This window comes from Rhincodon typus, chromosome 7, assembly GCF_021869965.1.
Source record: "Rhincodon typus isolate 14 chromosome 7, sRhiTyp1.1, whole genome shotgun sequence".
NCBI lineage: Eukaryota > Metazoa > Chordata > Chondrichthyes > Orectolobiformes > Rhincodontidae > Rhincodon > Rhincodon typus.
The window spans coordinates 2,687,759-2,712,404 of NC_063338.1; the positions used below are offsets into that span (position 1 = coordinate 2,687,759).

Below are 24,646 nucleotides of genomic sequence, written 5' to 3' on the forward strand. Positions count from 1 at the left end.
CGTGATGAGTGTGTCGGGGCACGTAGCATCTTCCTGGTGTCGTTCATGTCAGAGGCATCTTCTGACCCAGTTTTTTTTTTGGGTATCCATTGTCTTTGAATACCTGCAAGAGGTACTCTTCTTCTTCTTGGCGTAGCTCTTAACTGCTGCAGTGTGTTGTTGCCAGTTTAAATAATATTCTACACAACTTCGTTTATGTGTGTTGGGGTGGTTGCTGTGGAAGTTCAATACTTGGTCAGTGTGTGTGGCTTTCCTGTGCACTTTTGTTAGGAATTCCCCATTTGTCCTGTGCTCTTCCATGACTTCCATATACACTCCACTGCGAAGGAAAACTGGAAGTGAGGTTATGACTCTGATATCTATCATGCTATTCCAGCCACTTGGTTTATCTCCATGACCACCTTATTTTTAGTTTTTTATAATTATCTCTGTATCTCATTTAATTGGATTACAGGTCATCCCTTCACTTGTTATTTAGCTGTTGACACTTAACTCACACTGTCTGACACTTTTGATCACTTGCAGAGATTTATTATTCGACACCCACACCATTTTTTGATCTTTTGATCTCTCTGCCCTTGATCTCTCTGCCTATAAATTCTGTGTCTGTGTGCTTCTCTCACTTCACATGATGAAGGAGCTACGCTCCGAAAGTTTGTGATTTCAAATAAACCTGTTGGACTGTAACCTGGTGTCATATGCCGTCTGACTTTGTCCACCCCACTCCAACACCAGCATCTCCACATCATGAAAAAGAAATCAAGGCTAGAGAACTCAGGGAAATAAATATTGATGTTTGAAAACAGTTCACATTACAGAAGAGGAAGTCCTGGAGATCTTAGAAAACATAAAGGCAGATTAATTTCCAGGACCTGATCGAGTGTATACCAGGACACTGGCAAGTTAGGGAAGAAATTGCGGGGCCCCTAACAGAAATATTTGGCTTAATGTCAGGAGACAGAGAGTAATGGTAGAGGGTTGCTTTTTGGTCTAGATGCTTGTGACCAGCAGTGTTCCACAGGGATCGGTTCTGGGTCCTCTTTTCTTTGTCATTCATGGAAATAATTTGGATGAGCATATAGAAGCCATGATTAGAAAGTTTATGGACGACACCAAAATTGGTGGCATAATAGACAGTGAAGAAGGTTTTCTAAGATTACAAAGGGATCTTGATCAAATAGGTCAATGGGCTGAAAAATGGCAGATGGATTTCAATTTGGATAAATTTGAAATATTGTGTTTTGGTACAACAAACAAGGGTAGGGCTTATGCAATTAATGGTAGTGCCTTGGGTAGTGTTGTAGAACAGGGGGAACTAGGGTACAGGTGCATAATTCTTCGAAATTTGTGTCACATATAGAGAAGATAGTTAAAAAGGCCTTTGGCATGCTTGCTTTCATTGCTCAGTCCTTTGCGTATATGAGTTGGGAAGTCATGTTGAAATTGTACAGGACATTGACGAGGCCTCTTCTGGAGTACTGTGTACAGTTCTGGTCACCCAGTTATAAGAAGAATATTATAAAGCTGGAGAGGGTTCAGAAGAGATTTACCAAGATGTTGCTAGGTATGGAAGGTTTGAGTTATAAAGAAAGGCTGGATAGGCTTGGAATTTTTTCACTGGAGCATAGGAGATTGAGGGGCAACCTGATAGAAATTTATAAAATAATGAGAGGTATAAATAGAGTTGTCTTTTCCCCAGAATGGGGGATAGAACGTAGAACATAGAACAGTACAGCACAGTACAGGCCCTTCGCCCCACGATGTTGTGCTGGACTTTTACCCTAAATCTAAGGCCTATCTAACCTCCGCCCCTACCTTATATTTTTAAGGTATTACTAAGGTGACAGGAGAGAGATTTAATGAAGACATAAGAGGCAATTTTTTTACACAGACGGTGATTCGCATGTAGAATGAACTTCCTGAGGAAGTGGTGAATGTGGGTACAATTACAACTTTTAAAAGACATTTGGATAGATACATGAATAGGAAAGGTTTGGCAGGATATAGACCAGGAGCAGACAGGTGGGACTAATTTAGTTTGGGATTATGTTCAGCATGGTCTGGTTGGACTAAAGGGTCTTTTTCCACACTGTATGAGCTTATGACCTATCTGCATCCAACCCAGCAGAGATTTCAGGATCCCCGTACCCACTCATCCTCAAACTCGATTAGTGGGCCATCTCCATCATCTTCTTCCAGTTTGCTTACAATGTGCACATCACCTTGTGACAATGAGTGAGTTGTCTTGTGTGTCCCACTGAGCTTTGCAAAGCTAAGCTGCTGAAGGAATCAGGTGATTTTGTGTGCTTCTACATTCTCAGAGTGCATGACCTCCTGTTAGAAGAGTGTTACAAATATGCACACAAAAATTGAGCAGGCATAAACCAATCAGGCCCTCAAGCCTGGAATGCCATTCAATAAGATAATTGCAGATGTGACTCTGCTTCATCCTCTGCCAATTAATAGAAAATGAACTTGAAAGTTAGCCCCTTATTGATGGCCATGACAACAATCAAGTATGAAACAAAACTGGAGATTAGAAAAAAAGCCTATTTGACTGGAAGTCTATAATTGCCTGACACAGAGTCTGCTTATTCTGTCATGGCCAGTGGTAGGTCATGGTGATAGATGCGCTGAGTGACCAGTAGTCAGAGGGTGTGATCATTGCAGTTGGTGTCATTTGATGAATCCTCCTGAAATAGAGGCTACCAGGATTAACGACATGTGACACGAATAACACATGTGCCCAACTCTTATTTTCAGTATGCCCGAGTCTCAAATGACACTGCTCCAGCAACACTCTACCATCTTATGACTGAGTACTGGGGACTAACCCCTCCACATCTTCTCATTTCTGTAACTGGAGGGGCGAAGAACTTTCACTTGAAGCCAGGCCTGAGAGTCATGTTCCGGAGAGGCCTAATTAAAGTGGCCCAGTCGACAGGTGTGACACAACCATCATTTTTAAATATGTTCCTGATGATTTTAGAAGTTATCAGTTGTGTTAAGGCCTTTCTAGATCTCTGTTGTACCTTTCTGATTTGTAATACGTGAACCAGAATTGGGCGCAAAACTCTATTGCTTCAATTCAGATCGTGCATGAGTTTAAACCTATGTCTGCTCTTGATTCTGTTTCTTTAGAAATGAATGCCATTGCTTTATTTACATTGTTATAAGTTTGTTAGTCTATGTTCTGAGATAATGATTATTGAACCTGTATCTCTGAAACCCTCTCATCCTCCACCCCATTTGCAATTTCAGAGAGAGCATGGCCTCTTTAACCAGTTATTGGTGTTGACATTCATTTGCCATTTCAAAACATCCTGCAGGTTATTCAAGTCTTTGTTGATTTTGTCAGGCTCCTTCAGTGTTATCAACACTTCCTAGTATCATCTCATCTGTAATCCTGATAACGTATTTCAGTGCACAAGTCAGTGAGCAGTCAGTCCTGTCTTCTCCTGCTGGATACATTGTTTCATTACTAAAATTAGTTTTCTTGTGTTTCAGTCCTGATGATGCAAAATGAAAAGCATCGATGTCATCTCTTTCCTTGTTTAGCAATTCTTAAATTCTGTAGGACTAAGCAATTCCTAATGCACAAGTATAATGGTGTCCCCAAATCTCTTCCCTAACTTCCTTTAATACGTCTGTGGAATGTTTTGTGATTCCATTTCATATTCTTCATTTCAAAGTTACTTTTCACTTTGACATTATTTATAAGTTATTTAGCCATGTCCTTCCTCGTTGGTTTAGAAACGTAGGGACATAGAAAGTAGGAGCAGGAGAACACCATTCAGCCCTTTGAGCCTGCTCTCCCATTCAATATGATCATCCAATTCAATACCTGGTTCCCATTTTTCCTTTAGAATTATATCTGTTTCCTACTTGAAAACATTCAATGCTTTGGTTTCAAGACTCACTAGATGAAGAAATTTCTGCTCATCTCAGTTGAAATGGCCTAACCTATATGTTTGAACTGTGACCTCTTGTTCTGGACTCCCCAGCCACTGGGAGACAATGCTTTCTGTGTTTATACTGTCTGGACTTGTTTGAATTTTTAGGTTTCTATGAGATCCCCCTCATTCTTCTAAACTCCAGTAAATACAGTCCTAACTGAGTAGATAAAAACCGAAAAAACTGCGGATGCTGTAAATCAGGAACAAAAACAAAGTTGCTGGAAAAGCTCAGTAGGTCTGGCAGCATCTGTGAAGTAAAAAACATAGTTAACTTTTCGGGTCCGGTGACCCTTCCTCAGAACTGGTGGTGGCAGGGAAAACGTCAGTTTATATGCAGAAAATAGGGAGGTGGGTGGGGTAGAGAGTAAACAATAGGATAGAGGCCAAAGAGAGAGAAAGACAGTTGGACAGACAAAGGAGTTGCTAACAATCAGGCTGGGAGGGTGATTAGTTGTTAATGGGGACTGTTCGTGATTAACGACAGAGGGTGTGTAATGGCAGGCTATGTGGTAACAAGGTGTAGACTTGGCGACAAGTTTGCAGAATATCTATGTTCTGCTGGCAAAAAAGACCCAGAACTACCCGTTGCCTGCCACTTCAACACACCACCCTGCCCCCTGGCCAACATCTCCATCTCTGACTTGCTGCAGTGTTCTCACAAAGCCCAATGCAAGCTGGAGGAACAATACCTCATTTTTCGCTTGCGGACCCTACAGCCCTCCAGAGTCAATATCGATTTCAATAATTTTAGGGCCTAAACTCTCCCATGTCCCAGCCCCCTACCCCACACACCAGGCCTTGTTACCACATAGCCTGCCATTACACACTCCCTGTCGTTAATCACGAACAGTCCCCATTAACAACTATTCACCCTCCCAGCCTGATTGTTAGCAACTCCTTTGTCTGTCTAACTGTCTTTCTGTCTCTTTGGGCTCTATCCTATTGTTTACTCTCTACCCCACCCACCTCCCTATTTTCTGCATATAAACTGATGTTTTCCCTGCCACCACCAGTTCTGAGTAAGGGTCACCGGACCCGAAACGTTAACTATGTATTTTCCTTCACAGATGCCGCCAGACCTACTGAGCTTTTCCAACAACTTTGTTTTTATTTCTAACTGAGCTGTCTATCTTCACACATCATCAGAAATCAGTCTGGTAAACCATTACTGCATTCCCTCCATGGCTGAGATAGGGATTCTATGATTCTATAAAGAGACAAAAACTGTGCAGATTACTCCAGGTGTGGTCTCATCAAAGCTCTGTATAATTGCAGCAAGACATTCCTCCTCCTGTGATCGAATCCTCTCACAATGAAGTACAACATACTGCTTGCCTCTTCACTGCCTGCTGCACCTGCACGCTTACTTCTGGTGTACAGAGAAATCAAGATCTCGTTGCATATTCACCTCTCACAATTTACAGCCATTCAGATAAAAATCCGTTTTTCTGTTTTTGCTCCCAAAGTAGGTAACCTCACATTTTATCCACATTACCTGCAGTGCATTTCGACAGTCACTCAACTTGTCACAATCACACTTCAACATCTCTTCATCATCCTCACTCTTCACCCATCCACTCACCTTTGTGTCATCTGCAAGTTTGTAGATTTTAGATTCAGTCCCCTCATCTAAAACATGACTATATATAGCAGATTCTGTGAGCCTTGACATTTACCCCTCTGTTTTTCTCCCAGGAGCATGGATTATCACAGGAGGTACCTTTGCTGGGGTAATGAAGCACGTTGGAGAGTCAGTGCGACACTGTAAGATGACCAGCCGATCCAAGAAACAACAGATTGTGTCCATTGGCATTGCTAGCTGGGGCATTGTGCATAACCGAGAGAGTCTGATATCTGAAGAGGTGAGCTATATAGGAAGAGCATACCTAATAGCTGGAGAGATGATCATAAGAAAGAAAGAGACTGATTAGTGAACAGGTGAGCCACAGAGAGCGAGCCTGATAGCTTGAGAGATGAGTGATATATATAGACAGAGAACCTGATAGCTGAATAGGTGAGCGACAGAGGGAGAGAGTAGCCGATGGCTGGAGAGATGAGCATCAGAAAGAGAGAGCTTGATAGCTGGAGACATGAATGGTAGAGAGAGAGAACTTCATATCTGTTGCCATCAGGCATAGAGAGAGAGAGACAGAAAGAGGGAGAAAGAGAGAGAGACTAACAGCTGGAGAGGTGAGCCTTAGGGAGACAGTCTGCTAGCTGGAGAGTTAGTGATATAAAGAGAGATTGAGAGCCTGATAACTGAACAGGTGAACTAAAAAGAGAGAGAAACTGATAGCTGGAGAGGTAAGCTGTAGTGAGAGTGCCTGATCATGGGAAAGGTAAATAAGAGAGAAAGAGAGAGAGTGAGCCTGATACCTACAGAGGTAAGCCATACAGAGAGAAAAAACAAGACAGCCTGACAGCTGGTGATGTGAACTGTAGGGAGAGAGATGAGACTTGGATAGCAGGAGACGTGAGCTGATATTTGGAGGTGAGCCATAGAAAGAGAGAGGGAAAGCGCTTCATAGATGGAGAAGTGTGATATATAAAGAGAGGAAGAGCCTCAGAAAGGTGAACCATAGAGAGAACCAGATAGCTGGAGAGAGCTAAGCCATAGAGAGAGAGAATGATATCTGGAAAAGTGCACCATAGAGCAAGAAAGAAAGCTTGATAGCTGGAATGGTGAGTGAAAGGGACAGAGAGCCTGATAACTGGAGATGTGATCCATAGAGTGGAAGAGATAGAGAAGCCCATTGATCCAGTTGATCTAGATCCCATTGTACTCTTTTATAACCTTCTTCACTGTCCACAATACCAACCAATTTTTGCGTCATCCACAAACTTACTAACTCTGCCTCCTATATTCTTATCCAAATCATTTACATAAATGATGAACAACAGTGAAGCCAGCACTGATCCTCTGTGGCATACTACTGGTCATGGGCCTCCAGTATGAACAACATTCCTGTGCTACCACCCTCTGTCTCCTACTGTCAAGCCAATTTTGTATCCAATTGGCTAGCTCTCCATGGATCCCATGTGATCTAACCTTACTAACCAGTCTACCATGTGGAATCTTGTCAAAGGCCTTGCTAAAGTCCATGTAGACAATGTATACCTCTTTTCCCTCATCTATCTTCTTGGTCACTTCTTCACAAAACTTAATCAAGTTTGTGAGACACGACTTCCCATGCACAAAACCATGCTCACTATCCCTAATCAGTCCTTGCCTTTCCAAATACATGTAGATTGTGTCTCGCAGGTTCCCCTCCAACAGCTTACCTACCACTGACCTCAGGTCTGTAGTTCCCTGGCTTTTCCTTGCAGGAATAACAGCATAGCATTAGCCACACTCTAGGCTTCTGACACATCACCCTGGCTACTAATGATGCATGACAAAGAGATGCTGATAATTGGAGAGGTGAGCAGTAGAGACAGAGCCTGAAAACTGAAGATGTGAGCCACAGGGAGTGAGAGAGACAATGAACCTGATAGCTGAAGAGATGACTGCTAGAGAGAGAGTTGAGCAATAGAGAGAGAGAGTCTGATAGCTGAAGAGGTGAGGCATAACTGGGGAGGGCGAGAGTTTTACAGCTGGAGGGGTGAGCCTTAGAGAAAAAGCTTGGTAGCTGGAGAGGTGAATCACCGAAAGTGAGAGAGCCTGATTACTGGATAGGAGAGAGAAAAAAAAATCCTGATAGAGAGAAGAGCGAGACAGAGACAGAACATCATAGCTGCTGATATATGCCATAGCGAGAGGAAAAGGTGAGTCTGATGGCTGGAGAGATGAGCCAAAGGGAGAGTGAGATCCTGATAGCTAGAGAGGAGAGGCAAGCTATAGGGGCAAAAAGAGCTTGAAAGCTGGAAGTGAGATACTGATGGAGAGGTGAGAGACTGATAGCTGGAGAGATGGGTGATAGAGACAGTGAGTGAGCCCAGGAACAAATTACAGCGGATGCTGGAATCTGTACTGAGAATAACCATTGCTAGAGATCACAGTGGGTCAGACAGCATCCATCGAGATAGAGCAAGTTTACATTTCGAGTCTAGGTGACTCTTCATCAGAGCTGAAGTGAAGTGTGGAGGGGACAATATTTATGCTTTTGTTTGGGCAGTGGGGGTGATGGATATGGGACTAGTGGGTGTAGGGTGTTGGTGGAGAAAAGATGTTAATAGTTCAGATTAACTGTTTGGAATGTGAGAATGACAGAACAATGGCGTGTCTCCTGCCAGACTTGAAAGGACAGTAACGGGGATGGGAGGAGGGGAGGACATGGTAGCAAACTAAAAGAAAAGGAAGAAATAGTTCACAATTTAAAAATGTTGAACTCAATATTATGTCCAGAAAGCTGTAAAGTGCCAAGTCTGAAGATGAAATGTTGTTCCTCCAATTTGCGCTGTGATTCACTGGAGCACTGCAGCATGCCGAGGACAGACAAGTGGGCATGCAAGCAGGACACTATGTTAAAATGACTGGCTATGGGAAGGTCGGGATCATGCTTGTGCACAGACTGGAGGTGTTCTGCAAAGTGGTCACCCAGTCTGCATTTGGTTTCTCCAACGTAGAGTAGGCCACATTAGTTGCAGCGAATGCATACACAAGATTAGAGGAGGTTCAGGTAACATGCTGCTTCTCCTGGAAAGACTGTTTAGGCTCTTGGATGGTGAGCAGGGAGGAGGTGAAGAGACAGATATTGCACCTTCTGTGGTTACATGGGAAGGTGCCGTGGAGAGAGGGATGTTGTTGGTGGTTGTGGAATGTACTAGGATGTTCCGGAGGGAACGATGCCTGTTAAATGCAGACAGGGGGAGTGAGGGGAAGATGCGTTTGGTGGTGGCGTTCTGCTGGAGTTGTCTGAAATGGCAGAGAATGATCCTTTGAATGTGGAGGCTGGTGGGATGAAAAGTGAAGACAAGGGGAACCCGTTCACACTGTTGTGAGTGATGGGAAGGGGCAAGCGCAGAAGCACGAGTGATAGATCTTATGCTGTTGAGGGCCCTATCTACCACAGTGGGTGGGAAACCATGGTAGACGAAGGAACTGGGAGAATGGGATGGAGTCCTTGCAGGACATGGGGTGTGATAAGCTGTAGTGAAGGTAGCTATGGGAGTCAGTAGCTTTGTAGTGGATAGCAGTGGATGGTTTATTTCCCGAAACGGAGACAGAGAGGTCAAGGAAAGGAAGGGAAGTGTTATAAATGGGCGATATGAAACCTACAGAGGGGTGAAAATTGGAAGAAAAATGAATGAAGTTTTCAAGGTCCTGGCGGGAGCATGAAGTGGCATCAAAGCAGTCATCAATATACCGAGAAGAGAGTTGTGGGATGGGTCCAGTGTAAGACTGAAATAAGGATCGTTCCACATACCCCATAAAGAGGCAGGCATTACTGGGACCTATGTTGGTGCCCATAGTGGCTCCTTTGACTTGGCAGAAGTGAGATGAATTAAAGGAGAAATTGTTCAGTGAGAGAACAAGTTCAACCAGGCGGACAAGAGTGGTGGTGGATTGGGGCTGTTCAGGCCTCTGGTCAGAGAGAGACCCTGGTAGCTGGAGAGTTGGTCAATAGAGAGAAAGAGCACTAAAGGTGGAGAGATTAGTGGTAAATGGAAAGAATCTGATAGCTGGAGAGGTAAGTGAGAGAGAAACTGTTAGCTGGAGAGATGGGCAGTAGAGTGAATGAGAAAGAAAGAGTCTGATAACTGGAGACGTGAACCATAGAGTGTGAGAGACTGATAGCTGGATGGGGTGAACCATTGAAAGAGAGCCAGAAACTTGGTGAGGTGAGCAATAGAGAGAGAAAGATAGTCTAATATTGAGAGCTGAGCCATTCAGTGAGAGAGATTGATACCTATCGAGGTGAGTGATAGAAAGAGGGAGTCTGACAGCTGGAGAGGTGACGTAGAGAGAGAGAGAGAGAGAGATCCTGATAGCTGGAGAGGTAAGCCATAAAAACAGAGAGAGCTTAATATCTATAGGGGTGAGACATAACAACAGAGAGAGAGCCTATCAGGTGGAGAAGTGAGCAATAGAGGGACAGAGAAAGAGAAGCTGAGATCTGGAGAGGTGAACCACAGAGAGGGAGAGACTGAGATCTGGAGAGATGAACAACAGAGAGAGAAAGGGGGACTGATAGTGGGTGAGAGGAGCTACAGAGAGAGGGAGACAGTGTGTTTCTGAAGAAGTGAGCCAAAGAGAAAGAGAGAGCCTGATAACTGGAGAGGTAAGCCACAAAAAAAACAGAGAGAGCCTGAAGAATGTAAGATGAGCCACAGCAAGAGAGAAACAGCTTGACAGCTGGAGGTGTGAGCCAGAGAGAGAAAGCCAGAGAGAGATAGCTGAAGAGGTAAGCCACAGAGAGCAAAAGAGAGAGAAAGAGAGAGAGGGGAGGAGAGACTGATTGCTGGAGAGGTGAGCCATAGACAAAATGAAAGAGAAACTAACTTTTAGAGAGATGAGCCAAAGAGAGAAACAGAGTCTGTTATCTGGAGAAGTGAACCATAGAGGGGGAAAGTACCTGATAGCTGGAGAGGTGAGCCACAGACCATAGAACATAGAACAGTACAGCGCAGTACAGGCCCTTCGGCTCACAATGTTGTGCTGACCTATTATCCTAGGTTTTATCCCTGCATACCCTACATTTTACTATCCTCCATGTGCCTATCCAAGACTCGCTTAAAAGTCTCTAAAGTATCTGACTTCATTACCACTGCCGGCAGCGCATTCCACATGCCCACCACTCTCTGTGTGAAGAACCTACCTCTGACATCTCCCCCATACCTTCCTCCAATCACTTTAAAATTATGCTCCCTCGTAATAGTCATTTCCACCCTTGGAAAAAGTCTCTGACTATCCACTCTATCTATGCTTCTCATCATCTTGTAAACCTCTATCAAGTCACTTCTCATCCTTCTTCGCTCCAATGAAAAATGCCCTAGCTCCCTCAACCTTTCCTCATAAGACTTGCCCTCCAGTCCAGGCAGCATCCTGATAAATCTCCTCTGCACCCTTTCTAAAGCTTCCACATCTTTCCTGTAATGAGGTGATCAGAACTGAACACAATATTCCAAGTGTGGTCGAACCAGAATTTTATAGAACTGCAGCATAACCTCACGGCTCTTAAACTCAATTCCCCTGCCAATGAAAGCCAACACACCATACGCCTTCTATACAACCCTATCAACTTGGGTAGCGACTTTGAGGGATCTATGGACGTGGACCCCAAGATCCCTCTGTTCCTCCACACTGCCAAGAATCCTGCCATTGACCCTGTATTCTGCATTCAAATTCAACCTTCCAAAATGAACCACTTCACACTTTTCTGGGTTGAATTCCATCTGCCACTTCTTTGCCCAGCTCTGCATCCTGTCAATGTCCTGTTGCAACCTATAAAAGCCCTCCACAACTCCACCAAACTTATTAACCCACCCTTCCACTTCCTCATCCAAGTCATTTATAAAGATCACAAAGAGCAGAGGTCCCAGAACAGATCCCTGCGGAACACCACTGGTCACCGAGCCCCAGCCTGAATAATTTCCATCTACTACCACATTCTGTCTTCTATTGGACAGCCAGTTTTGTATCCAGACAGCCAAATTTCCCTTCATCGCATAGAGAGAGAGAGACATACACAGATATATAGGCCGGTGAGCTTGACGTCTGTGGTGGAGAAGTTCTTGAAGAAGATACTGAGTGACAAGATATGTGCACATTTGGAGGAAAATGGACGTGTTAGTGACAGGCAGCGTGGTTTTATCTGAGGAAGTCATGTTTTTTCTTTTATTCATTCACCATATGAGGACGTCGCTGGCTAGGCAGCATTTATTGCCCATCTCTAATTGCCCAGAGGGCAGTTCAGAGTCAACCACATTACTGTGGATCTGGAGTCACATGTAGGCCAGACCAAGTATGGATGGCAGTTTCCTTCCCTAAGGGACATTACTGAACTAGATGGGTTTTTCCTGAAAATCGACAATGGATTCACGGTCATCATTAGATTCCTAATTCTGGATGTTTATTGAATTCAGATTCCACCATCTGCCATGGTGGGATTTGAACCTGGGTCCCCAGAATGTTATCTGGGTCTCTGGATTAACAGTCCAGCCATAATACCACTGGACCATCACGCCCCCAACCTGACTGAATTTTTTGAAGAGGTAATTAGGATAATTGATGAGGGAAGGGCTGTGGATGTAGTTTATATGGACTTTAGTAAGGCATTTGATAAAGTCCCGCATGGCAGGTTGGTACAAAAGCTAAAATCACAAGGGATTCGGGATGGCCTGGCTAAATGGATGGAAAACTGGTTTGGTCATAAAAGACAGAGGAGCGTGGTGGAAGGATGTTTTTCAGAATGGAGACTGGTAACTAGTGGTGTTCCACAGGGGTCAGTCTTAGGTCCTTTGTTGTTTGTAGTATATATAAATGTTCTGGAGGAAAATGTGGGTGGTCTGATAAGCAAGTTTGCTGATGATACAAAGATTGGTGGAGTCGCTGATCATGCCAACGACTGTGAAAGCATACAACAGGATATAGATAGATTGGCGACTTGGGCACAGAAATGACAGCTGGAGTTTAATCCAGACAAATACAAGGTGATGCGTTTTGGAGGATCAAATTTGAATGTGAATTGTGCTGTAATTGGCAGAACCATCAGGAACACTAACATTTAAACTGATCAGGGCATGCAGGTCCACAATTCCCTGGAAGTGGCAACACAGGTAGCCAAGGTGATTAAGAAGGCAAATGGCATGCTTGCCTTCATCGCCCGGGGCTTGGAGTACAAGTGTTGGCAAAACATGTTGCAGCTATATAAAACCCTCGTTAGGTCACATTTGGAATATTGTGTGCAGCTTTGGTCACCATACTACCAGAAGGATGTGGAAGTTTTGGAGAGAGTACAGAGATGGTTCACTAGGATGTTGCCTGGTCTCCAGGGCATTGACTATGAGGAAAGGTGAAAAAGACTAGGATTGTTTTCACTGGAAAGACAGCGGCCGAGAGGAGACCTGATAGAGGTCTACAAAATTATGAGAGGCATAGATAGGGTGGATAGTCAGAGGCTTTTTTACCCAGGGTTGAAGTGTCAATTATAAGGGGACAGGTTCAAGGTCACAGGGGGAAAGTTTAAGGGAGATGCTGCGAGTGAAGTTTTTCATGTAGAGAGTGGTAGCAGCCTGGAATGCACTACCAGAAGTGGTGGTGGAAGCAGGCACATTGAAGGCATTTAATAGGCACCTAGATGGGTACATGAATAGCGAGGGAATAGAGTGATACGGATCGAAAAATGGCAGGTTTGTTTTTAGAATAATTAGGGCATGATGGTTGGCACATGCTTGGAGTTCATGTGCGCTACTTTATCATTTGTTCATTTGTATCCAGTCTATTTTTATAACTCAAATCTCTAATCCTGGCAACATCCTGGTAAATCTTTTCTGAACCCTCTCCAATTTAATAATATCCTTCCTATAGCAGGGCAACCAGAACTGCACACAGTATTCCAAATGTCCTGTAGAACCTCCACATGATGTTGCAACTCCTATACTCAAAGGTCTAAGCAATAAAAGCAAGCATGCTAAATGCCTTCTTAACCACCTTGTCTACCTGTGACGCAAATTTCAAAGAATTATGCATCTGAACCCTAGGGTCTGTCTGTTCTACAACACTACCCAAGGAATTGTATAAGGGCTGCCCTTATTTGTTTTACCAGAATGCAACACCTTGCATTTATCCAAATTAAACTGCATCTGCCACTCCTCAGCCCATTGATCCAATCGATAAAGATCTCCTTGTAATCTTATATATTATTCCTCACTGTCCACTATATCACTAATTTTGATGCCATCTGCAAACTTACTAACCGTGCCTCCTATATTCTCATTGAATTTATTTATATAAATGACAAACAAAAGTGGACCCAGTACCAATCCCTGTGGAACACCACTTGTCACAGGCCTCTGGTCCAAAAACAACCCTCCGTTACCACTGTCTGTCTCCTACTGTCAAACCAGTTTTGTATCCAACTGGCAAGCTCATGCTGAATCCCACTTGATCTAAGTTTACCAATTAGTCTGCCACATTAAAGGCTTTACTAAGGTCCATGTCTACCACCAGTGACAATAGCCATTGAGAGAGAAAAAGTGAGAGTGATAGCTGGAGAGATGAGTCAAAGAGAGAAATAGAGAACCTGATTGTTGGAGAGGTGAGTACTGGAGAGAGAGACAACAAAGAAAAATACAATACAAGACCAGGCCCTTCACTTACAGGATCCATATCCCTCCATTCCCTTCCAATTCATGTATTCGTCCAGGTTCTTCTTGAATGCTGTTCTTGTGTCTGCTTCTACCACCTCTTCTGGCAGTGTGTTCCAGGCACTCACCATCCTTTACGTGAAAACCTTGCCTCACACATCTCCTTTAAAACCACCCCTCCTCCCACTGCAAAACCTTGAACATGTGTCTCCCAGTAATTGACCTCTCCATCCTGAGAAAAAGCCTCATGCTTTCCACTCTATCCATGCCATTCACAGTCTTATAAACTTCTATCAAGTTGCCTCTCAACCTCCTGCATTCCAGTGAAAACAAACCTGGTCTATCCAAACTTTCTTCATAGCTAAAATTCCCCAGATCAAGCAACATCCTGGTAAGCCTCTTCTGTATCCTCTCCAAAGCATTCACATCGTTCTGGTAGTGTTGTGACTGGAACAGTATGCAATATTCCAAGTGTAGCTGAGCTAAAGTTCTATAAAGATAAAGGAAGGGCAGGCTATGGCCTAGTGGTATTATAGGTAGACGATTAATCCAGAAACCCAGATAATGTTATGGGGACCCAGGTTCGAATCCCATCGCAGCAGATGGTGGAATTTGAATTCAACAAAAAAAAATCTGGAATTTAAAATCTACTGGTGACCATGAACCCATTGCCAATAGAAAAAAACCTACCTGGTTCACTAATGTCCTTCAGATAAGGAAATCTGCCATCTTCACCTGGTCTGGCCTACATGTGACTCCAGACTCTCAGCAATGTGGTTGACTCTCAATTGTCCTCTGAAATGGCCTAGCAAATCATTCAGTTGTACCAATTGCTACCAAGTCTCAAAGGAAGGAAACCAGACGGATCCCCTGGCATCGACCTAGGCACCGGAAAAGACAATGGCAGAAGCAGCCCTTTAAAATCTGCGAAGTCCTCCTCACTAACATCTGGGGGTTAGTCCCAAAATTGGGAGAGCTGTCTCACAGACTAGTTAAGCAATGACCTGACATAGTCATACTCATAGAATCCCAGATGTCTCAGAAACCACCATCACCATCCCTGGATATGTCCTGCCTCACTGGCAGGAAAGAGCCAGCAGAGGTGCTGGCAAGTGGTATACAGTCGGGAAGGAGTTGCCCTGGGAGTTCATAAAATTGACTGCAGTCCCCATGAAATCTCGTAGCTTCAGTTAAACATGGGCAAGGAAACCTCCTGCTGATTACCATGTATCGTCTTCCCTCAGCTGATGAATTGGTACTCATAGAATCATAGAGTCCTACAGCACAGAGACAGGCCCTTTGGTCCAAACTAGTCCATGTCAACCAAAATGTCCATCCATTCTAATCCCTTTTTCCTGCACTTGATCTATATCCTTCTACTCCTCCATGTTCAACAATACTTAGAGGAAGCACTGAGGATGGCAAGGGCACAAAATGTACTCTGGGTGGGGGATTTCAATGCCCACCACCAGGAGTGGCTCAGCAGCAATACTACTGATTGAGCTGGTCGAGTCCTAAAGGACATAACTGCTAGACTGGGTCTGTGGCAGTGATAAGGGAAAAACGTAATTGACCTCTTCCTTACCAATCTGCCAGCTGGAGATGCATCTATCCATGACAGGATCGGTAAGAATGACCACCATACAGTCCTTGTGGAGACAAAGTCCCGTCTTCACATTGAGAATAACCTCCATCATGTTGTGTGGCACTATCATCTTGCTAAATGGGTCACACTTCGAACAGATCCTGCAACTTAAGATTGGGCATCCATGAGGCGCTGTTGGCAATCAACAGCAGCAGAATTGTACTCTAGCACAAGCTGCAACCTCATGGCCCAGCATATCCCAAATCAATCATTACCATCAAGCCAGTGGATCAACTCTGTTTCAATGGAGAGTGCATGAGGGCATGCCAGGAACAACACCAGGCATACCTGAAGATGAAGTGTAAACCTGGTGAAGCCACCAAACAGGACTACTTGCATGCCAAACAGCTTAAGCAGAACGTGACAGACAGAACTAAGTGACCCCACAACCAACACATCAGGTCTAAGCTCTGTAGTCCTGCCACTTCCAGTAATGGATGGTGGTATACTATTAAACAATTCACTCAAGGAGAAGGCTCCTTTCACAGCAATATTCAGCCAGAAGTGCCGAGTGGATGATCCATCTCAGCCTCCTCCAGTGGTCCCCAGCATTACAGATATCAGTCTTCATCCAACTCGATTCACTCCACTTGATATCAAGAAATGATTGGAGGCACTGGATACTGCAAAAGCTTCAGGCCTGACAACATTCCAGCAATAGTACTGAAGACTTGTGCTCCGGAACTTGCCGCTCCCCTAGCCAAGCTGTTCCAGTACAGTTATAACACTGGCATCTACCCGACAATGTGGAAAATTGCCCGCAGGATGGATCCAACCTGACCAATTAGCACCCCATCAGTCTACTCTCGATCATTAGTAAAGTGATGGAAGGTGTCATCAACAGTGCTACCAAGCAGCACCTGCTCAGCAATAACCTGTTCAGTAACACCCAGTTTGGTTTCCGCCAGGGCCACTCAGCTCCTCACCTCATTACAGCCTTCAATCAAACACGAACAAAGAGCAGAATTCCAGAGGTGAGGTGAGAGTGAGAGCCGTTGACATCAAGGCTGCATTCGACCAAGTGTGGCATCAAGGAGCCCTAGCAAAACTAAAATCAATGGATATCAGGGGGTAAACTCTCCGGTGGTTAGAGTCATACCTAACACATAGGGAGGTAGTCATGGTTGTTGGAGGTCATCATCTCAGTTCCAGGGCATCTCTGCAGGAGTTCTTCAAGGTACTGTCCTAGACCCAACCATCTTCCGCTGCTTCGTCAGTGACCTTCCCTCCATCATAAGGTCAGAAGTAGGGATGTTCGCCAATGTTCAGCACCATTAGCCACTCCTCTGGTGCTGAACCAGTCCATATCCAAATGCAACAAGATCTGGACAATATCCAGGCTTGTGCTGACAACTGGCAGGTTACAGTCGCGCCACACAATTGCCAAGCTATGATGATCAACAACAAGAGACAAACTAACCACTGCCTCTTGACATTCAATGGTGTTACTATCACTGAATTCCCCCACTATCAATATCTTGGGAGTTATCATTGATCAGAAGCACAACTTGACTCACCACATAAACATAATGGCTACAAGAGCAGGTCAGAGGTTCGGAATACTGCGGCAAGTAACGCACCTCCTGACTCATCTGTCCACCATCTACAAGGCACGGGTCAGAAGTGTGATGGAATACTCCCCACTTGCCTGGATGAGTGCAGCCCCAACAACAAGAAGCTTGACGCCATCCAGGACAAAGCAGCCCGCTTGATTGACACTGCGTCCACTCCCTCCAATGCCGATGCTCAGTAACAGCAATGTGTACTACCTACAAGATCCACTGCAGAAATTCCCCAAAGATCCTCAGACAGGACCTTTGAAACCTACGACCACTTCCATCTAGAAGGACAAGAGCCACAGATACATGGGAATACCGTCATGTTCAAGTTCCCCTTCAAACCTCTCACCATCATGACTTGGAAATATATCACTGTTCCTTCACTGTCGCTGGGTCAAAATCCTGGAATTTCCTCCCTAAGGGCATTGTGGGTCAACTCACAGCAGGTGGATTGCAGTGGTTCAATAAGGCAGCTCACCACTACTTTCTCAAGGGCAACTAGGGATGGGCAATAAATGCTGGAGCCCAGCCAGCAATGCTCACATCCGACAAAATGACTAAATTAAAAAAAAAAAGCTGCAGTATAACTTGCCTATGCTTATACTGAATGCCCCTTCCAATGAAGGGACGCATGCCATAGGCTTTTTTACTATTTTATCTACCTGCACTGGCACCTTCAGTGATCTGTGGACCTGCACACCCAGATCCCTCTGCATATCAATACTCTTAAGGGTTCTGCTATTCACTTAATAATTTCCACCTGTACTTGATCTTCCAAATTACATCACCTCACATTTGTTCGGATTAAACTCCATCTACCAGTTTTCTACCCGTGCCTCCAACTGATCTATATCCTGCTGTATTCTCTGACAACCCTCCTCACTATCCACAATTCCACCAACCTTGGTATCATGCACAAACTTACTGATTATAGAGTAGCCATGGTTTCCTCCAAATCATTTATGTAGATCACGAGCAGCGAAAGCCCTAATACTGATCCCTGTGGAATACCACTAGTCACAACCCTCCATTCTGAAAAGCATCATTCCACCATTACCCTCTGCCTCCTGTGACTAAGCCCGTTCTGTATCCATCTTGCCAGCTCATCCCTGATATCATATGACTTCACCTTTTGTACCAGTCTGCCATGAGGGACCTTATTAAAGGCTTTACTAAAGTCCATGTAGATACTTTTCGGTCAACAATCATCTTCTTCACCTCCCCGAAGAATTAATCAAGTGAGTGAGGCACGACCTCCCCTGCACAAAAGCGTGCTGTCTATCACTAATAAATCAATTTGCTTCTAAATGCATATAAATCTTGCCCCTGAGAATCTTTTCCAATAATTTTCCTACTTCCGACATGAGACTCATAGGCCTGTAATTTCTGGATTATCCCTGCTACCTTTCTTAAACAATGGGACAACATTGGCTATTCTCCAGTCCTCTGGGACCTCACCTGTGGCCAAAGAGGATACAAAGACGTCTGTCAGTGTTCCAGCAATTTGTTATCTTTCCTCCTTCAATATTCTGGAATAGATCCCATCAGAATCCAGAGACTCACCTACCTTAATACTTTTTATGACACACAACACCTCTTCCTTTTCAATAGTAGCTTGGCTTAGAAATTCAAAAATCCCTTCCCTGAGATTATCCTCCAACAATTCCTTCTCTTTGGTGAATACTGACACAAAGTAGTAGTTTAGGATCTCACCTACCACTTCTGGCTCCACACATAGATTCCCTCGTTTGTCTTTGAGTGAGCCAACTCTTTCCTTGGTTACGCTCTTGCTTTTTATGCATTTATAAAAAACTTTGGGATTCTCCTTAATCCTGTTTGCAAATAATTTTCTATGACCCCCTTTAGCTCTTCTAATTCCTTGTTTAAGTTCTTTCCTAATTTCTTTGTATACTTCAAGGGCTTCTTCAGTTCTCACCCTCCTTGAGCTTACCTATACTTCTTTCCTCTTTTGGCCAAGGACTGGGGGTGGGGTGTGGGGTTTAACCTACTGTGGCAGGGTGATGGGAACTAGGGGAGTAGGGTAGTAGATGCAGAAATTGAAGGGGAGGAAGAAACCAAGGCAAACATGACTAACAACCAGAACAGGCGGGGAAACACTCCTGAAAAGAGCAGAGCAGATGGCCTGAAATGCATGTGTTTCAATGTGAGAAGTATAATAGGCAAGGTAGACGAACTTAAGAGCTTTGGTTAATACTTGGAACTATAACATTATTGTGATTATGGAGACTTGGCTGAAAGAGGGATGGGACTGGCAGCTGAATGTCCCAGGATTTAGATGTTTTTGATATGATAGAAGGGGATGTAAATAGGATGGGGAAATTTCAACACTGGTAAAGGAGTATCTCACAGCTGTACTAAGGGAGGACACATCAGAGGATTCATACAGCGAGACAATATGGGTAGAACTCAGGAATCACAGTGCTGGAGGTATAATACAGGCCTCCCAACAACCAGCGGTAGATAGTAGAGAGAATAGTACACAGACTTTGGAAAGATGTGAAAACAGCAGGGTTATTGTGGTCGGTGCTTTTAACTTCCCCTATATTGACTGGGACTCACTTCGAGCTAGGGACTTGGCAGGGGCGGAATTTGTAAGGACCATTCAGGAGTGTTTCTTGGCATAGTATGTAAACAGTCCAACCAGGGAAGGAGTTATACTGGACATGGCTTTGGGAAATGAACCTGGCCAAGTGAGTAAAGTTGCAGTGGGGGAGCATTTCGGGAGTAGTGACCATAATACCGTGAGTTTTAAGATACTCATGGATAGGGATGACAGCAGTTCTCGGGTGAAGGTGTTAAACTGGGGGAAGGTGAACTACAACAATATTAGGCAAGAACTGGAGACTTTTAACTGGAGGCAGCTGTTTTAGTGTAAATCCACATTGGACATGTGGGAATATTTCAAACAGCAGTTGATAAGAGTTCAGGAATGGCACATTCCTGCAAGAATGAAGGATAAGTATAGTAACTTACATGAACCTTGGATGACCAGGGATGTTATGAACTTGGTCAAAAAAAGAAGAAAGAGAGAGAGATGCTGATTGCTGGAGATATGAGCCATAGAGAGAAACAGAGAGGTAGCTAGCTGCAAATGTAAGCCACAGAGAGAGAGAGAGAAAGACTGACTGGTGGAGAGTTATGCCATAGACAGAGAGAGTCTGATAGGTGGAGAGTTGAGACACAGAGAGTGAGAAGAAATGACTAAATGTTAGGGAGATGAGACAGGGAGACAGTCTGTTAATTGGAGATTCATAGATTCATACAGCATAGAAAATGTCCTTCAGCCCAACGAGTCTGCACTGACTGAAAGCCTGCTAATTCAAAATTCTGCATTCATCCCATATCCTTGAATGTTATGACATTTGAATTGCTCATCCAAATATTTTTTAAAGGTTGTAAAGTTTACAGCCTCCACTACCTCCCCCACTACCCTCTGCAATGCATTCCAGATTCCAACCATCTGTTGAATGAAAAGGTTTTTTTCCCAAATGCCCTCTGAATCTCCTGCCCCTTACCCGAAAACTATCCCCTCTCGTGGTATACCTCTCATCCAAGGGGAACAGCTACTCTCACTGTTCACCCTGACTATACCCCTCATAATCTTATAAGCCTCAAACATGTCCCTCCTCAGCCTTCTCTGCTCTAGAGAAAACAATCCAATCCTATCTAGTCTCTCCGTATAGCTCAGTTTCTCCATCTCAGGCAACATCCTGGTGTACCTTCTCTGTACCCACTCTAATGCTATCACATCCTCCCTGTGATGAGGTGGCCACAGCTGCACACAGTACTCCAGCTACAGCCTGACCAACTCTTTGCACAACTCCAACATTACCTCCTTGCTCTTACACTCAATGCCATGATTATGATAGCAAGTGTGCTGAATGCCTTCTTAACTATCCTATTCATGTGCCTTGTTGACTTCAGGGGTCTATGAATAATTACCCCACAATCCCTCTGTTCCTCTAAGCTACCTAGTGTCCTGCCATTAATTAAGTACTCCTCATCTTGTTTCATCTTTCAAAACTGCATCACCTTGCGCTTCTCAATGCCATCTGCCAGTAGTCTGTCCATCTGACCAACACATCTATTGTCTTCCTGTAACCTACAATCATCTTCTTCGCTATTAACCACTCTACCAAGCTTGGTGTCATCTGCAGATTTGCTTAACATTTCCCCATATTTTCATCAATATCATTTATATATATAACAAACAATAAGGGTCCTAGGACTGATCCTTGTGGCACTCCGCTGGACACCAGCCTCCAGTCACTCAAACAACCTTCTACCACTACCCTTTGTGTCCTATTACTAAGCCAGTTTCTGACCCATCTGACCAGGTTTCCCACAATCCAATATGTTTTAACATTCTCAATTAGTCACTCATGTGGGACCTTGTCAAAAGTTTTGCTAAAATCCATATAAACTACATCAACTGAGCCACTCTCATCCACACACTTGATCACATTTTCAAAAAATTCTAATGAATTTGTTACACATGATCTTCTGACAGAGCCATGCTGACAATCCCTAATTAACCCTTCCCAAGTGATTATTAATTTGATCCTTCAGAATTTTCTCCAATAGTTTCCCTACCACTGATGTGAGCCTCACCGGTCTGTAATTTCCTAGTTCATCTCCACCACCCTTGAAAAGTGAAACTACATTAGCTGTCCTCCAGTCCTCTGGTACTTCCCGTGCAGCCAGAGAGGAATTAAAAATTTGTTTCGGAGACCCTGCCTTGCCTCTCAAAGCAGCCTAGGTTGCAATTCATCCAGGCTTGGGAATTGTCTGATTTTAAGCCTGACAGAACCTCCAAAACCTCCCCATTTCCTCTGTCAAACTGTGCAAATTTCTCACAGTCCATTTTCCTGAATTCCATCCCTATGTTCTCTTTTCAGAATGAAGACCAAAGACTTCACACCCTTCCAATATCCTGTAGCTTCACACACAGGTTTCCCCCTTAGTCCCTATTGGGCCTTACTCGTTCCCTGGTTAACCTCTTCCCTTTACTGTGCTTATATAATATCTTAGGGTTCTCCCTAATCCTGTTCACAAGTCTTTTATCATGCCCCTTTTTCATGGAGAGGTGAGCCATAGGTGGGGATGTACCTGATAGCTGGACAGGTGAATGATTACATATATGAGAGAGAGAGAGAATTTGACAGCGGGATAGGTGAGCCATAGAGAGAGACAGCCTGATAGCTGGGGAAATGAGCCACGGAGAGAGTGAGAGACTGATAGTTGGAAACCAACAGAACTGTGGATGCTGGAAATCAGAAACAAAAACAGAAATTGCTGGAAAAAGTCAGCAGGTCTGGCAGCATCTGTGGAGAGAAATCAGAGTTAATGTTTCAAGTTCAGTGATCCTTCTTCAGAACATGAGGTAGCTGGAGAAGTAAGCCATAAGACAGACAGCCATGTTGTAAAGAAACAGGAGCAATGTCACTGGACCAGTAATTCAGTTGTCCAGGTACTGGTATGGGAATGTCAATTCAATTCATTAATAAATTATAGTAATTAATTAAAATCTGGACATTTGAGTTACCCCATAGTAAAAGCCCACCTGACTCACATGAATTTGCACATTCTCCCAGTGTCTGTGTGGGTTTTCTCCGGGGGCTCTAGTTTCCTCCCACAGTCCAGAGATGTGGAGGCTAGGTAGATTGCCCATAGTGTTCAGGGATGTGTAGATTAGGTGGGTTATAGGGGATGGGTCTGGGTGGGCTGCTCTGAGTGTCAGTGTGAACTTGTTGGGCCAAAGGGCCTGTTTCCACACTGTAATCTGTAATCTATAAGGGATTCTGTAATCTGTGATGTGTCATTTAGGGAAGGTAATCTTCCAGATTACCACTACCTTCTGCAGGCCAATTAGGGCTTGGCATTACATGTTGGCCTTGTTTGCAATCCCACAAACGAAGAAATCAAAATTCAAGGACAGCCCTGAAACAGAGGATTCCTGGCTGGATCTGAGCTGTGCAGTGAGGTCACGCCATTTATGGACATGAAAGTTAAAGAATCTGAGGCCTTGGTTATCCTGGGGGGCTTCAATCACATCATACCTGTCTGTTGGTCTCTTCAGCAGGAAGTCAGGAACTAAGCTCTCTCCAAACTGATCCAATGAGGTGCTAGAGGCAGGAATGATATAACAGCTATACTGCTTGTAACTAATCAGAACTCACTTTTCTGGAACAGGGCAGGTTTCCTGTGGAATATTACATGGATGAGGCCAATCAGGGCAGACTATCCTGTCTGGACCACAACCATACTCACTTTATCCTGGTGGACAATGGCACCCATGGACAATATGGTGTGGAGATACCCCTAAGGGCCCAATTGGAAAAGTACATCTCAAAGCAACGAATGGGAACTGAAGGTAGGGCTTGTCCACCTGTGGTTTTGGGTTAGGCAGCTACATTCGCCATGCATTGAGGGGGCTGTTTAACACTCCATGATTGAAACCTTGACCTAAACCTAACCGGTGTTGTCATTGCACTGGGAGTGTTGCTGAAATAATATAGACAGAATTTAAATCCGAATCTAACCCGAGCATTACCTTTCCTGTAAGTGTTTTATGCAACTGTTTTCTACTATTACTATATTGAGTCCGTTGGTGATACATTCCAGAGAAACCTTTAATCTCAATTTAAATGATGCCCTACCCATACTGGACTGTCAGTAAAACTGTGTAGTGACAGTCATTTAGTCACGGGCTGTCCCTGTCCTGTAAGTGTTTGATGTGAACCGTGTCAAGAGAGATTTAATTTTCCAGCTTAAAAGATTTGAGGCAGCTTTAGTCTGTATCTAACTGTGATGTACCTTTCCAGGGAGTGACTGGGGATGGTGTACAGAGAGCCATCCTTTCAGTTTAAAAGAATAAAGGGAGTTTTACTTCCAGTTTCAAAAGAGTAGAGGAAGCATTATTCTGCATCTAACCCTATGCTCCTGGAAGTGTTTAAAGGGATCAGTGTAGAGGATACTCTATGTCCAGTTTAAAAGAGCAGCGGACATTTACTTTAAGTTTGAAAAGTAGAGAAATTTGTAAGGTCTATCCAACCCCATGCTGTCCTTTCCCAAGAGTGTTTCATGAGTACAGTGTCCAGAGAGCTTTATTTTCAGTTTAAGAGTAGAGGCAGCTTTACTCTGTAGCTAAACCCATTCTATACCTATCCTGGGAGTGTTTGAAGAGGACAATGCAGCTTTACTTTCAGATGAGTGTC

The 24,646-nt window shown here is 44.0% G+C and overlaps 1 protein-coding gene across 1 annotated transcript in view; it reads left to right on the top strand.

Moving 5' to 3' along the window:
- Positions 1 to 24,646, top strand: part of LOC109919238 (transient receptor potential cation channel subfamily M member 2-like) — a 76,667-nt gene that overhangs the window by 16,497 nt on the left and 35,524 nt on the right. Inside the window, exons 5-7 of the mRNA XM_048598990.1 lie at positions 2,764 to 2,944; positions 5,652 to 5,818; positions 23,622 to 23,802. Coding sequence (XP_048454947.1) covers positions 2,764 to 2,944; positions 5,652 to 5,818; positions 23,622 to 23,802 — 529 coding nt within the window. The remainder of the gene's footprint in view (positions 1 to 2,763; positions 2,945 to 5,651; positions 5,819 to 23,621; positions 23,803 to 24,646) is intronic.